The sequence below is a fragment of the Electrophorus electricus genome, chromosome 7, assembly GCF_041902795.1.
Source record: "Electrophorus electricus isolate QZ-2024a chromosome 7, ASM4190279v1, whole genome shotgun sequence".
Taxonomy (NCBI): Eukaryota; Metazoa; Chordata; class Actinopteri; order Gymnotiformes; family Gymnotidae; genus Electrophorus; species Electrophorus electricus.
The window spans coordinates 3,657,501-3,672,500 of NC_137503.1; the positions used below are offsets into that span (position 1 = coordinate 3,657,501).

The 15,000-nt window shown below is 47.2% G+C and overlaps 1 protein-coding gene across 12 annotated transcripts in view; it reads left to right on the forward strand.

Moving 5' to 3' along the window:
* The window catches only part of lpp (LIM domain containing preferred translocation partner in lipoma), a 123,768-nt gene that overhangs the window by 103,049 nt on the left and 5,719 nt on the right, over positions 1-15,000 (forward strand). For all 12 annotated transcript variants that reach the window (XM_035524541.2, XM_035524539.2, XM_035524546.2 and 9 more), the window contains one exon: positions 3,098-3,267. In XM_035524541.2, coding sequence (XP_035380434.1) covers positions 3,098-3,267 — 170 coding nt within the window. The remainder of the gene's footprint in view (positions 1-3,097; positions 3,268-15,000) is intronic.

Below are 15,000 nucleotides of genomic sequence, written 5' to 3' on the forward strand. Positions count from 1 at the left end.
CTCCCGTGTTCTCCTCCACCTGTTACCACAACTGCTGGAAGAGCACGCGCACACACACACACAGCCACAGACAGGCTGGTGAAACATGAAACCTTGGTTATGCTTTAGTGATCCACCTGCCTCTCCAGAGGCAGCACGCCAGAATGAAGACATCATAGCCCAAACGCAGGCCTCACTACACAGCCTGTTCTAACACCTTCTAGCAGTGGCCCTGCGATTTGAGTAGAAGAGAATTAAATTGTGTTTCAGTAGAAGTGAAATGGTAGTTCATTTCTACGGAGGTACTATTGAAATCTGTTACATTTTCTTTTTAAAAAAGTGAATTTCAGATTGAAAGAGTAGAAGTGTAGAACTTTTTTATCCATATTGTTAACATTTCCAGGCGGTTTTACACAACTTGGGGGCACCAGAGGTGTCTTTTAAAAAGATTACCTCAACATACTGACAAGGGAAGAAAATGATCTGAGATGAAGGGGTGAGTTACCCATCAAGGCTGTGATATCTAATCTGAAAAGAGAGAGATGCATCTTTTTTCCTTCCCTCCGAGGCTTGGAGCAGGGGCAGAACGGCTCTGTCTGATGCCCCTCCTGCTCGCGTTCGCGCCTCTGAACCGCGGCATGCGTGTAGCCGGAGCAGCAGTCTTCTCTAAAGGCCGCTTTACATGACGCAAAAAGAAAGTTAAAAAAAAATCAATCGGGAGTTACAGAATAAAGTTAAATTAATTCACAATATCTCACATTTTCTTTTTTTCTCCTTCTTCTTTTTTGCCAGATTGTATCTGTCCTCAGATGTGTAAAAAAGAAAACACCACAAGATACGGTTTTAAAGGCCATTATTTCCCGATACCACTAATTAAATTGCTAGCATCATTAATGGGGTTGAAGATATCTTCGCATTGAGTTGGAGACATCTTAAACTCAATTAAAAATATCTTCAACTCAATTAAAGATATTCAAATGCCGTGTGCCACAATACGCAATCAGGACTTTTTTTTTTTTTTTTTTGGTGCAACAGTATCTGCTCACATGCCCTGTAACCCTCAACTCAGTTGCTCAATGCGGCCAAAGTTTCCTTCATCGTGAAAAGTGCAACTGTGTGTTGGCCCGAGCTATACTAGGCCCTTGTTCTGCAGTTCTGTTACGGCGGATAATCACATCGGCCATCGAGGTTGGGGCATGAAAAGTTTAAGAAATAAAGTATAAAAATGAATGAAAATAAATCAAATATATACTGGTTTTTGTAGGTTGATTTGAATTAAAGATTATGTGTCATACATGGTACAAAAAAGCGGTGAAATTCTTAGACAACTGACCACAACCAAATAAGTAAATAATATAAGACTAGAATGTCTAAAAACAGAAAATGGATCATAATAATAATAATAATAATAATAATAATAATACTATAACTAAAGGTGATAGATGAAGTGTAATTACAGTATGTACACTATATATATATATATATATATATATATATATATATATATATATATATATAGACATGACAATGTGCATATCTTGTCATATGTAGGTGGAGCTAAATAGATTGTATATCATACTGTAATGCAAACTTTCTCAGTGTAGTTGTCCACAGACAGTAGTAGCCAGGGCTGTAGTAGACAGCACTGTTAGTGTAGTTGTCTACGTACTGTAGTAGACAGCACTGTTAGTGTAGTTGTCTACATACTGTAGTAGACAGCACTGTTAGTGTAGTTGTCCACGTACTGTAGTAGACAGCACTGTTAGTGTAGTTGTCCACGTACTGTAGTAGACAGCACTGTTAGTGTAGTTGTCCACGTACTGTAGTAGACAGCACTGTTAGTGTAGTTGTCTACGTACTGTAGTAGACAGCACTGTTGGTGTAGTTGTCCACGTACTGTAGTAGACAGCACTGTTGGTGTAGTTGTCCACGTACTGTAGTAGACAGCACTGTTGGTGTAGTTGCCTACGTACTGTAGTAGACAGCACTGTTAGTGTAGTTATTCACAGACTATAGTAGCCAACACCTTTAGCTGACAGATGCTGGGTGGTGTTTGTTAGTATCCTATTGATCTCCACTTTCCAAACAAAAAAAAAGAACATTTCAGAATTTGTACTCACTCTGGACTACATTAGAGGACTGACCTTATTAAATGCCTTAGATTTCTTCAATTGTAGGGCAACTGATCACTTTACCCTTTTTTAAATAGAAAAAAAATCACAACACTATAAAGGGGTAAATTCCCTTGAGATTCTATCAACCTAACTTTAGAAGTGCTCCTCATATTCAGTTTCATTTGACATTGATTATGAAGTCTTTTATCCATCAGACGCACGATTCTAGATCAGATCTCTGTAGAGAGCCATCACTGGTAGGCAGAAGAGTCACCCGCTTAAAAACCGGGGGGGGGGGACATTCTAGTCTTTGTGCTTGAGAGATTGAATTAACATTGAGCCAAAAGAGTTTTTAATATCGCTCGGTTCTGTGTCCATAATATTTGACCCATGTGTTTGCCATGTTACCAGTGGTATCTTAGTGACTGAGGTACTTAACTAGTCACCAGAGGGTTGCTGGTTCAAGCCCCACCACTGCCAAGTTGCCACTGTTGGGCCCCTGAGCAAGGCCCTTAACTATCAATTGCTCAAGCTGTACTCATAATTGTAAGTCGCTTTGGATAAATGCGTCAGCCTTAAAAAACTTGATGCTAAGGCACTCCACAAGTTCACGGGTGAGACGTTTGCACTTGGAGATTCTGCATCCGTGCTCATTAACGTTGCTTTTTTTATTAAACGGTGTCATCTCCCGATTCTTCTGTTAAATCAGTCCTCATCAGTCATTACAGCTGCGCAGTCCTCCTCTCCCTCTCACACCCAGTGCTTAACTGTGGAATATGCAGTGAATGACAGCTTGAGGAAAGATATTCCCAAACATGTGCATATATTCACAAGTTTCAGAACGCTTGCTACAGTGTCACTGTTTATGATTATACATGTTTGTTTGTGTGTGTGTGTATATATATATATATATATATATATATAATATTTTAGTATATATTTGTGTTTGTTATTATTATTGAGTTATTATTTACAAAGTTGCGTGCGTGCGGCGTTCCCTCCAGGCCGCTGTTCCAGCTGCGGAGAGAACGTGGTTGGAGAAGGCACCGGCTGCACCGCCATGGATCAGGTCTTCCACGTGGACTGTTTCATTTGCATGGCCTGCAGCTGCAAGCTAAGAGGGAAGCCTTTCTATGCCGTGGACAAGAAAGCGTACTGCGAGCCCTGCTACATCGTAAGTGGGATCTCTTTTACACACACACACACACACACACGCACACTCACACGCACACACACACGCACACATACACTCACACACACACGCACACACACACACACACGCGCACACTCAAACACACACACACGCGCACACACACACACACACACACACACACACACACACACTGAGAGTCCCACATTCCTACCTACAGAGTCTAAAATTACAGGGAGAAATTACTGTGTTGAATTAGCTCCTACCAATCAAATTGAACTGGGAGTTTAATTAAGAGTTAACATTAGTTAACATTAATATTACCATTACCAGTAGATCTTGATAACTCCAATTGTGTGAATCCTCTCACACACACACACACACACACACACACACACACACACACACACACACACACACACACACGATTAACTAATAACACTGAGTGTGTTATTACAGACTGGGAAAGGAAAGACAGCTCTCATTTGTATGCTCTTTGAAGTTCTCCTTTCTTTCTGATCTGAAAAGTTTGCCACAGTCTTTACGAATGCAGATAGCAGTGCAGCAGCAAATTTGTTACAGTTTACCTCTCGTAATCTCTCACTTCTCCCCAAACTATCGCTTGCATGGTTCCTTTCTCCCCATCAGTTAGCCTGTAGTCAAATCCATAGAGATTACACATACCGAGCGCTCCTATGCAAAGGCCTGAGCACTGCATTTCACTCCATCTCGAAGTTCATCTGATAAGGGCTCACTCAGGCAAATTGCATGTGAGATGTAATGCAGGTATTAAAATCACATTAAATGCCAGATAGGATTACTCCCCTTTGTAGATTGGAAACCGAATAATGCGCCTGTTTCTTGCCTCCATGCTCTTTCTTCCTTGTTTTGGTCACCGAAAAATATTTGTTGAAATTCTCCTATTTCTTCAGCTGAAGTCTAAATAGGTTCCAGTAAGACAGAAAGCTTCATATATTAGGGACATAATAATCTTATGAGATGTTTTTGGCTCACTTGACCAGTGCTCGGGCATGTACAAAACAAGTCAGCAGTGAGATGCAGGGTGAGCTGCATTTCCGTTCTTGTTTTAATAGCCATTCACGTTTTCTCTGAATGATAGGTGAATGTGGTTGGGTCTGTGGTTGCCCCCACAGCCACGCCCACTCCAACACCAGTGTTTATGGCAACACCCAATCCAGCAGTGGCGTGCGTTTGTTTTCCCAAAAAAAAAAAAAAGTGCAATAATGCATTCCAACAGCCTAGTGTGAGAAACTGTGCCGTCACACACATGATGTCAAAAAGCTCTTTCACGCGTCCTCTAGAGACCGCATGTTTGGAGGTTCTGTCACTCACTGCAGTTTACACTGAGGTGAGGAAAAGCCAGGTCTGACCTCAGCTCACCTCGTGTACCGGCGTATTCAGTAAGAACATTCACTGTTGGCTAAAGCAGGAGCCCTTGGTCAGATTCAGTGTGGCACGGTCTTTGTGGAAATGGATTAGCCCTTTGCGTGCTGTGATGAAAATTCTGAACATTGAAGCTCACATACGCTAGAGAAAGTGCTCGACTCCAGAGAAGGGAGTCATTCAGAAGTCCATTTCATGTTGCAGCTGGACAAGCACATCTGCAGAACCGCTTGCTGACTTTGGGTTTGTTTGTTTTGTTTTTTTTCTTCTTCTTCTTCTTCTTTTTCCGCCATACTACGTGTTCTGGGCTCATCGGTGTGGTCAGCACGTGCTGCCCAGTTTCCTCTGGTGAACGCGTTATGGACAACGTGAAGAAGCATTCACTTCCCCTTCTGCTACACCACTTCCCTTTAAAAAAATCTGGAGTATTACTAAAATTAGTTCATACATCAGTGTACCAAACTGCACATTGTATATGACTATGTAAATTAGGCTTTACATCAGTACATATGTTCCTCTGACAAAAATGGTTCTTTCCATAAAACCCCCCCCCAAAAAACCCCCAAACTGTTTTGCTTTTTTTTGATTCTTTGTTAAACGTCCAGCAGCTGAATGGCAATATAAAGGTTAAATTGCATCATGGGTAATGGATGCAGCGGTCTACCAGTTCCTGTGCATGAGGCTGCTGTATGGCTGAGAGATTTCACCACCCTGTTTTACTGCTAACTGGCGGAGAGAGGATGAGGAAAACACAACCATGTCTGGGAGAGGCCGCACCAAAACCCACCAGGCGTTTCCTTGACGCCTGTGGAGAACCAGGGCTGCCGAACGTGCTCAGGAAATGGCGCCAGCCTTCAGTTTGTCGTCCCCGCCGTCGGGCACTGGCTGAACGGGAGGGAATGAGACGAGAGAAAGGGAGCAGAGTTGAGGGTTGATCTACGTGTTTCGAGCGTTCTCTGCCATGTTGAAGATTACGTTACGACGCAGCTGTGCGGATTTTTAGCTCAAACAGGTGGCTGACGAGGGATCGCCAGGGTGTCTGTGGGGGTCCCCACCTTTCAGGGCCCTTTAAACTGAATGAAACTCTCCAGGCTGTCTAATTACTGTCATAGAGAGATTCCCACATTCTGCAGCCACGGCACTGGTGCTGTTTCTCCTGCCTTTTCCCGGCTCACTTCTTCCGGATTCCTTTTTTTTTTTTTTTTTTTTTTTTGTCAACAGACCTTGTAACCTTCACTTACCAAAGTAATAAACAGGAATGCAACTGGACTCAAAGCCAGTAGTTACCTTGGCAACTACAAACATCAATACAGTGTAATTGCAGTAAGTGCATGCCAAACAGAGTAATTGAGAGCACTTGCACATGTGAGTTGTGAATATGTGACATCGTGTAAGTTGTTTTTTTTCCTTCTGGTTTGCCTTGTGCTTGATGTTGGGTTCACTGTATAGTTATTTTTGTCATGGTGTTCGTTTCCAGGCTGCAGTGTATTCTAATTGTTTGTGCCATCATTATCTCACACTTGTTCGGCGCACCGTTTGCACGTGCAATTTAAACAAATGCAGCCCTGAACAATATGGCACAAGTGACTCAGGCCATCACCTAAATCAACCCCATCCAGCTGCACTCAGCCTGATTGTAGTTGTCTTTTCTGGAAGTTTTCCAGCTCAGATCCTGTGCACTAAAGAGGGCCGGGATAATTTAAGAACTTCACTTATGCATTTCATCAGCATAAATGTACTTCTGGCACAAGATCAAAAGGATGCGGAGAAATCTGAATTTCTTAATGAAAGTAATTTCTTTTTCTCTTCTTCCCATCCTCGGGGTCGTATGCCTCTGTGTGATTAGAGTAGGAACGTGAGACGCGGGTCTCTGAAGAGATGTGGCAACCCCGCCCCCCCGCCCCCGGTGAGCCAGGGGCCAGGCTCAGAACCAGGCTGCCGAGTAGCTCTAGGAATCTCTGAGAGGAAGGCGCGAGACCCAGATTATTTATTGATGCGGCTATTTGTCTGCCGCTCGCACTGTGCGACAGCTGCAGATCCGCGATGCTAAAAGCAGAGGCAGGACGGCGGCGTGACCGTGCGCCCGTCTAGACGTCGGGGAGGTACTCTAGGTCTGCTGCCCTTTGTCTCCCATCGATTCAAAAATACGTCTGCTTAATATTCATCCGCTTGTTTACACAACGTTTAAGATTTTTGGCAGGAATAGGATCTCCTCTGTGATTTAGGTACCCAGTAGATATAGTTGTGGTCACTGAGCGCGCACACGCACAAAAGCATGGCACTGCGGGACTTTGTTTAGTTAAACAAAGCAATATATTATTGCAATCCAGTAATATTTCCCTCCATCTTCAAATTGGAAACTCTGATATAATCTATTCAAACGAGAGCTTTTGCATATTTTTTCAGGACGGCCCTCGTGCTGCACGTGAGCTTCCGTCTATCTGAATGCGGCCATTTAACGCCATTCATTCCTTTTAGTAACGGACAGGCGAGTCGTCCCCCCCACACCATCTCTACCCGTCTGGTCCTCTTATCGCTCATGCCCTCCAAACCTCTGTGTCACTGCCGATCCGCTGAGAATCGGCCTGATTGTCTGTCGGGCTCTTTTTCCCGCCCCCTGCACAAAGGACTCTTATCGTTGCTTGTTTGAATGCAGCACAATGGAGACAAACTTGTCTGCTGCTCAATTAATCCCCCATTTTGCATGAAGTGGTCTCTAATCGTGTCGTATTAGTGTGGCGACACCGGTTGTGCTTGTTTATTCTTTAGTCCCTTTTTGATGGCCAGCAGTCCCTGTGGGGTGCCTCAGGACTCACTCATGTTCATTATTTGGTTCTAATGACATGGAGGCGGCTTGAACGCGCTACTTACAATAAAATAAAAATTTAGCCAAGCTGGCCAGTCAAGAGGATGATGCTGATTTGACCGCTCAAGATCAAGATCGTAAATATGGTGTAAATATGTTTCTGGTTAGAAGGTGATCTACAGAAGAATTATAAATATGCATTATAGCCTTGATGTTGACTGCAGTCGGTCCCTGGTGAAATTGCTTATGATGGAAAGTCTGTTCCCTTGGTGAGCATTAATCTCTGAGCCTCATACACTTGACCGGTCTTTACGGTTTGCTCCATACAGACAAGAGAGTTGTAGGAAGCGTACATAGTTTTCCAAGAAGAATGTGAAGGGGCCTGTTGTGGGGTTCGGTTTTATGTAAACCCTGCAGCTAAATATCTCAAGTCAATCAGCGCAAAATAATCACACGGGAATTGGACATCTGGGAAACACACACTCGGTCGTTTCCGTCCTGAATTCGGCACCCTCCCTGACCCTGTAATCCATCGTGGATTGGGTCCATGAGCCACTGGATTGAATCACCGCTGGTTGAATCACTGCTGGATTGAACCACATTTGGACAGTTGTTGCTTGGTTGCCTTGATTAACAGGAAGGCTGACGGCAGCTTTAGGGGACGGTGTGGCAGCGCTTCAACATAACCGAAACGAAGCGTGCTTCATGTCACAATTTTACCCTTATTTTACTCACGCGACACTCAAAGAAGCATACGGCCACGTTGTGTGCGCCGTGCTCGGCCCCACGGAAGGGTAGTTCAGCAGACTGCCCGGCGAAGAAGACGGGGGGGTAAATTAGCATTCATCAGCTGCACTGAGGTTGGAAAGCTCAGCACAGACGGACATCGGACGCCGCCTTTCTGCTCAGTCTCGAGTTTGCCAGCAAAGTATCAGCTTTGACATGTGTTTACTGTTCTACATAAATATTTAAAAACAGAAAGAAAAAAAAATCCCCCCCCCAGCTCCCCCAGGGCTTTGTGGCGAAACCCCTCATAGGCCACGCCCACTGCTGACTGTGTTCGTCAGTTCTCCTACCACATTCTCCCAGCCTCCCCTCTGCTGACACAGACTGATCCCAGCGTCCAGGGGCTCGGGGTGGTTTTCGCAGTAGTGCGAGCTTTACCTTCGCGCAGGAACTCTCGGCGGAACTGTAGCGGCTTCGCCGCGGCGCGAATCGTCCTGCTGCTCAACTGCAAAGTGCACACAGCAGAGCGGCCTGGGCCGCGGAGGACAAATGTAAAGAGTTAACGTTGCGAGAGCTCACGCTCAAACCTCGTCCCCGACCGCTACCCAACAGGAGCTGTAATTTTCTCATTAAAACAATCAGACGGAATGACCCCAGTGGTGGGGGTCTTAAATCGCACAGAGGCAGTGTCGTCGTCCGCCTCCCCCCGCAGCACGGATGTCTATGACGCGCCTCCTCGATCTGAGATGGTCCCTGTGCGTTTCAAGCAGCTGGACCCAAGATTTCCGCGGCACCGGGGTTAATTACGGACGCGAGGAAGCTGCATGTTTCTGGCACCCTCTCCCTTGACTTTCCTGCCCGCATCGCCGTTGCTCTGCCAAGGATCCGACATGACCGCTGTCAGAGCACTTAACTGCCTCAGGCGTTTAATTAATCGCAGATCATAATTTGCGGTAAACGAGCATGTTTAGTGCTGGCCCCCTCTCCTGCGATTATTCAGACCTAGACAACCTGCTGGATGGAGACTGGCTGAGATAAGCATTCGAGTCCCTCCAGCTGATTTACTGCCGTGGATAATGAGGAGAGAAACGTGGCCTCCGCTGTGAGGCTGTGCGCTATCGGGAGGAATAGTTGACTCTGAGCTTTTCCGTCAGTTGAGAAGATATGGCAAGAGATATGATTCACCTCTGTGACCACTGCAGTGTGTCCTTATGAAGCACACAGGTAACTTAGGTTGGTGTGATAACGTAGGTGATGTTCTTGGGATCCAGACTTAATTGCATGGTTTATCTTTTGAGGCTCATGTTCAATTGAGCTCTTTTGTGACGTGGTGGTACTTCTCAACGATTTCGCCTTCCAATTTAACAGAACAAAGGTGCATTGTGAGGTGAGGCCTCTCAATCACCTGTAAAGCCCTGTGATTGGTCTTTATCATGCCCTCCCACTCACTGTGCCTGTTTCAACTTCATGTGATTTCTACCTCAGAGAGAGAGAGTTCTTTATTGGTGCAGAGAAGAGGTCTAATTTACACAGCTTTGCGCTGGCTTTGATGTTGCCATTGGCTTCGTGCGGTGGTATTTGTCATGGTGTTAATTTTACGGAGCACTTCTCGGAGTCTGTGCTTGGGAAACTGTTGATATACATTCTTGTGACAGGGAAATATCCCAGCACCCTGTTTACAGAGGAGTCATGAGAGAGAAAAAAAAAAAGAAGTTTTCCCTGGATTCAGAACGGGCCTTCGAAGGAGAAAAGAATATCGCCATCGTGTCGTGCCTGGAAATCATTAGCTCTTATTACTGATGCAGCAACAGCATTAGACAGCCCATCATTAAAATAGTGGTGTGTCACTTCACTGGACAGGCTTGGAGGTGTGCAAGGATATTACCCTGGGTAGCAACGCGACAACGCCCCCTAGCAGTGGGTGTGATGCCATTTGCACGCCAGGCTGTTGGAAGCGGTTGTCGTCTTCGGCGTGATTCTCACAGTTTTCCGGGTAGCATGTCTGTCACATGAGGTCCCACCCTCTGACACCGCTCAAAGCCCCATCCCGCCCACAACCCCGGGGGCTACCACGGCCCCCGGAGGACGACGTAGTCGACGTATTCGCTCCACTTCGGAGAAGAAAAAAAAACATAAAAAACCACGCCGTCCTCCTTACCAACAAACATCTGTCATGGTTAATCACGCACATGCGGCGCACCGAAGCAAAACTCCGCAGCCTGAGAACAGGAGCTAGCCTGAAGTCCCAGTATCGTGAGAGTGGGAGGCCCTTTCATCTGCGTCCCCGTCCTATCTCCCCTCTGTGATTGGACCTGACACGACCTCCCACCCAGCAGTCAGCCCTGCCTGACGGATGGAGAGGCGGCGGCACGCGGAGCTTGTACACCTACCCGCCCTCCAGTCTGGAGCTCGGTCTCAGTGCGGCCCCTTCCCTGGCTCGCCCAGCGGTAGCCGCGTGTAGCTGGCTCTCTGAGTAGACGTGTAGGGCCCCCCTCCACGCACCCCCACCCCAGTGTGAGGAACACATCAGCCCTATACACGATCCAGGCTTCCTGCCCACCTCTGCTATGAAATATTCATGTGTGTCTGTTAGCTCACAGAGCTTCTAATTGAGTTCTGTATATTTGGGGGTGATTAGCACACAGTTGTTCCTCAAAGGAGAGTCCCAATTAGATAGTACTTGTGTGAGTTAGATTGCTGTAGGAAAGTTTGTGTGTGTGTGTGTGTGTGTGTGGGAGTGTGTGCGCACGCGTGCGTGCTTGCATGCGTAGGAAACCTTCTCCGTGTGTTTGTGTGTGTGTGCATGCGTGTGTTTGTCTGTGTGTGTGTGTGTGTGTGTGTGTGTCTGAATGTCTGTAGCACTTTAGCAAGTTGCATTGCTCAGTGCTTGTATGTACGGTCTGGATCTTTTTAAGCAACTCTCAGAAATCTGCCTTTGGTGACGCTCCAGGCTGGCCAGCACTTTGCCTTGAGCGCCGCTGCTGGGCGCGATATGGATCGCGCTTCGTTTTTTTTGTTTGTTTTTTTTTTTTTTTGCTCAGGCATTATTTTTATCCCATGTTTGCCGCATGAAAGGCAGAGCATGTTAACCTTACACCTCGGGTTCAGAAGTATCCTGCCCCGAGGCTTACCCGGGAGAGAGCCAAGCAGGCCCCGGACGAGAGCTAGCGCTCCAGTCTGCTAGAAAGACGCCAAGCGCTGTGTCCAGAGGGGTCGTGTTCTGCTGCTGTGCTGATTTCCAGGCAGGAGAGGAAAGGAATGCAGCGGAGTGGAGCTGATTCAGTGTCAGTTAAATGTCTTACATGCGCTAATTTAAAGTTGCTTAGTTCAACAGATTGTTTTTAAGTTGGGTGGGTTCTAACTTGCTGCGTATTTGAAGTATGACACTTATTCTGTTTCAGTCTGGTTTGCCTCAGTAGATGAAGACCAGTGGTTTCAAACGATGAAGGCTGTGCTTTAGATCAAAAAGGTTTGGCCACCAAAGAAAAGCGAGAAGGATGGTGTCCCTGGCGCGGTGCCATTCCTCAGTAGGTCTTAGTGGCCTGTTTGCTTTGTTTCCTGAGCCAGTGTGAGTGGGTTGCCCAGAGAACCTCGCAGATCTGTCGGGGACTCTGTCTGTGTTTCTCTCAGTACTCAAGATTGCCCTCCCAACTTCTCCCACTTTCAAGGTCCCTGTGCAGTCTCTTTTGTCTGTCTGGGATTTTACAAATGCACACACAGACACACACTTATTAGTACGTGCACACGCACACGCACACCTAGACAAAGCCTCATCTACAACTGCCTGCCCTTTTCGTCCCACCTTCGTTGCCCTTCCCACAGCTCATTCTTCTCCTGTTCTATACCATCTGCCCACCTCAGCCAGAATTCAGCCCAGGCCAGAGTTCAGCCCAGGCCAGAGTTCAGCCCAGGCCAGAGTTCCGCCCAGGCCAGAGTTCCGCCCAGGCCAGAGTTCCGCCCAGGCCAGAGTTCAGCCCAGGCCAGAGTTCAGCCCAGGCCAGAGTTCCGCCCAGGCCAGAGTTCCGCCCAGGCCAGAGTTTAGCTCTGGTCAGACTTCAGCCTAGGCCAGTGTTCAGGTCCTCCCCTTTCTGTTTGGTTTTAGCTCTAAAAGCAAGACAGGAAACCTCAGGAAGGAGACAAGAAGGTTTAGTTGGGTTTTGAATAGCAAACAGCAGGTGTGAGCACAGTTGCTGAGTAACAGCAAAACTTCAAATCTTTATGCAGTAACCTCTGACCTTTCAGCCACCATTAAAATACACCATGTACACAGTAAATGCTTTCCCCTCTTTTTTATAAGATGACAGATGCAGGTAACCCAAAATACTTCATCTGAGATACTAGACAGCAGTCCATTTGGCCAAAATTCAAATATCCGTGATGACAGTAACGATTCTTTCAGGATTCTTTTTCAACTTACTTTCCAGAAAAGGGGTGAAGACATTTTAACATAAGCTGCAAAACAAATCCATGCAGCCAGCAGAGCACCATGGGAACTCCGGGCATCAGAGGAGATGTTCAACGAGCTGACAGAACTTTGCTTAGGTACACAAGCCAGTGCAGAGCCATGACCGCATTCCAGATGGAAGGGAAGAGAAGTTCCCCCACAGATATCAGGCTTATCTCCTCTCTCTCTCTCACACACACACACACACACACACACACACACATACACACACCCGCGCACATTTATTGGATGGTGTACTGGTGGTAAAGGTTTACATTTGAATGCTCAGTCCTCCGTGACCGGTTTCATGCCTCTGTACGGCTGTGAAGTGCTAAGCTGGTGTCAAGCTCGCGCGCCTTCGCTGGCTCTCGCGTGGCCACTCCGTTCCTGTCCGAAACCCTCCGCTCGGTCGAGACACGGCACGCCGTCGCCCTCTGCACCGGGCCAGGGGAAGAAGGCCCTCTGAAAGGGCAAGAGGGGAAGGGAGAGAGGAAGAGTGCGAAAGAGAGAGGGAAGAAGGAAAAAGAGAGAAAGAAAGATCAAGGGGAAGAGAGAGAGAAAGAGAGAGAGAGAGAGAAGGAGCGATTGGGTACTTTGTCAGGAAATTGAAAAAGCAGTGAGGCAGATGAGAGGCTGTGATTGACTTCGGCACACTCCACACGGCCCTCCGCTCAGCGACAGGCTGCCTGACCTAAATTCACTTTACCTCATCTGCCTAGACGTTTGTTTAGCCTTCTGGGCAAACACTTAGAGAAATGCATGAGGGAGGGGAAAAAATGGATACATGTGCTTGAATACATTTTAGAAGCAGAAGGGGCTGATGCATGAGCATTCGCAGACGTCTAGTGCCCTCTAGTGGCCCCTGGGACGTTCATTGAACGTGCATTAGGGGATTTTCCTAAACCTTTTTATTATTTTTTTTAAGTTGAAGTCAGCAACTACGGTGTGTGGATCAGAACAGCTTTGACTTCATCACTTCTACAGGAGTGGGGGCTGGGAGCTGTGCTGAAGTGGTCTCTCTTCAGATGAGATGGATGATTAATCCAGTTTCAAGTCTTGGGAGGTGCAGCATAGCATGCTAAGAAATATGCTGTGTGTGTGTGTGTGTGTGTGTATTCTTTTGATCAGGGCCACACAGATACAGACTGAAGAACACTGCAGGTGAACCTGCGTTTGACTTCTTGTCTTGAGGCTGCCATGAATCTATTCGGATTGTGTGTGTGCGCGCGTATACACACACACACACACACACACACACACACACACACTGTCACTCCCCTTCTGCTCTCCCCCTCTGGCCTCCCTCTCTGTCGGAGTTGAGGCGAAGCCCCTAGGGCCTCCAGCGGAAAGCTCATTAAAAGCCGTCGAAGTGAGAGAGTAATGTTGATTTATATTCCGCTCTTGGAAGAAAGACGAGAAATTATGACCCGGTGTACTTTGCAGCTTCTTATGAACCTCAGCCTCCTTCTCTAGGAGGCCTGTGAGCTGAACTCCCCTGGGTCGTCACCGCTGTTTGAGACTCCATACGGGCACGCAGAGCCCCTTCACCAGCTCGCAGTCAAACGCCCTCTGACCCGAGCCTCGGCCCAGCGGGAGAGCAGCTCTCGCCGAACTCTCCTTCTAGTAACTGCCGTCTGCGCAGAGGACACAGTCCTGCACGGCGTGCCTTTTTTTGCAGCGTGTGTATCCATGGTAATGGCAGTGCCAGCAAAGGGTGGCGTCTGAGCGCGTGCAGAAGCACGTTTCTGACGGACAGGCCTGGCCGCATGACGCAGCTCGGATTGGCTGCGTGATGAAGGGTAGCGATGACGCGCGCGCGCGCACATGCGCGCACACACACGCACACACTTTGAAAACGTGAGGTGGACTGTGCGAGACACAGTCTCTGTGCCAGTCTCTGTGCCAGTCTCTGTGCCAGCGTGGATATATTGAAGCCACTGAACCTAAAAGAGAGATCCAGAAATCTCTCTCTCTCTCTCTCTGTCTGTCTGTCTCTCACTCACGCACACAGAACAAATAATCAGTAATCATTTGTCCGAGAACTAGATGTCTGGAAATGACAGCCCACATGACAGTTTCTCTGTTTGCAGTAGCTGTGTGACTAGTCAGGAGGGGAAATTGCATTATATATTAAACATGTCCCTAACAGGCCTGCAGCTCCAGGTGGACATTACAGAGAGGGATGTGTGAGTAGGGCATCCACCCAGGCTGCGAGTTGCAGCAAAACCCTGCAGTCATCAGAAAGCGGACATATTTACTGTCCCGCTTGCAGCAGGGGCCTGGAGCGGCTGAAAGATTGCTTTGTTTACGAGCCAGAGAGCGCCCAATCGGATCACCCGCCCTCCGCGCTTTCATTTACAAGATCTACTCCTCGTCT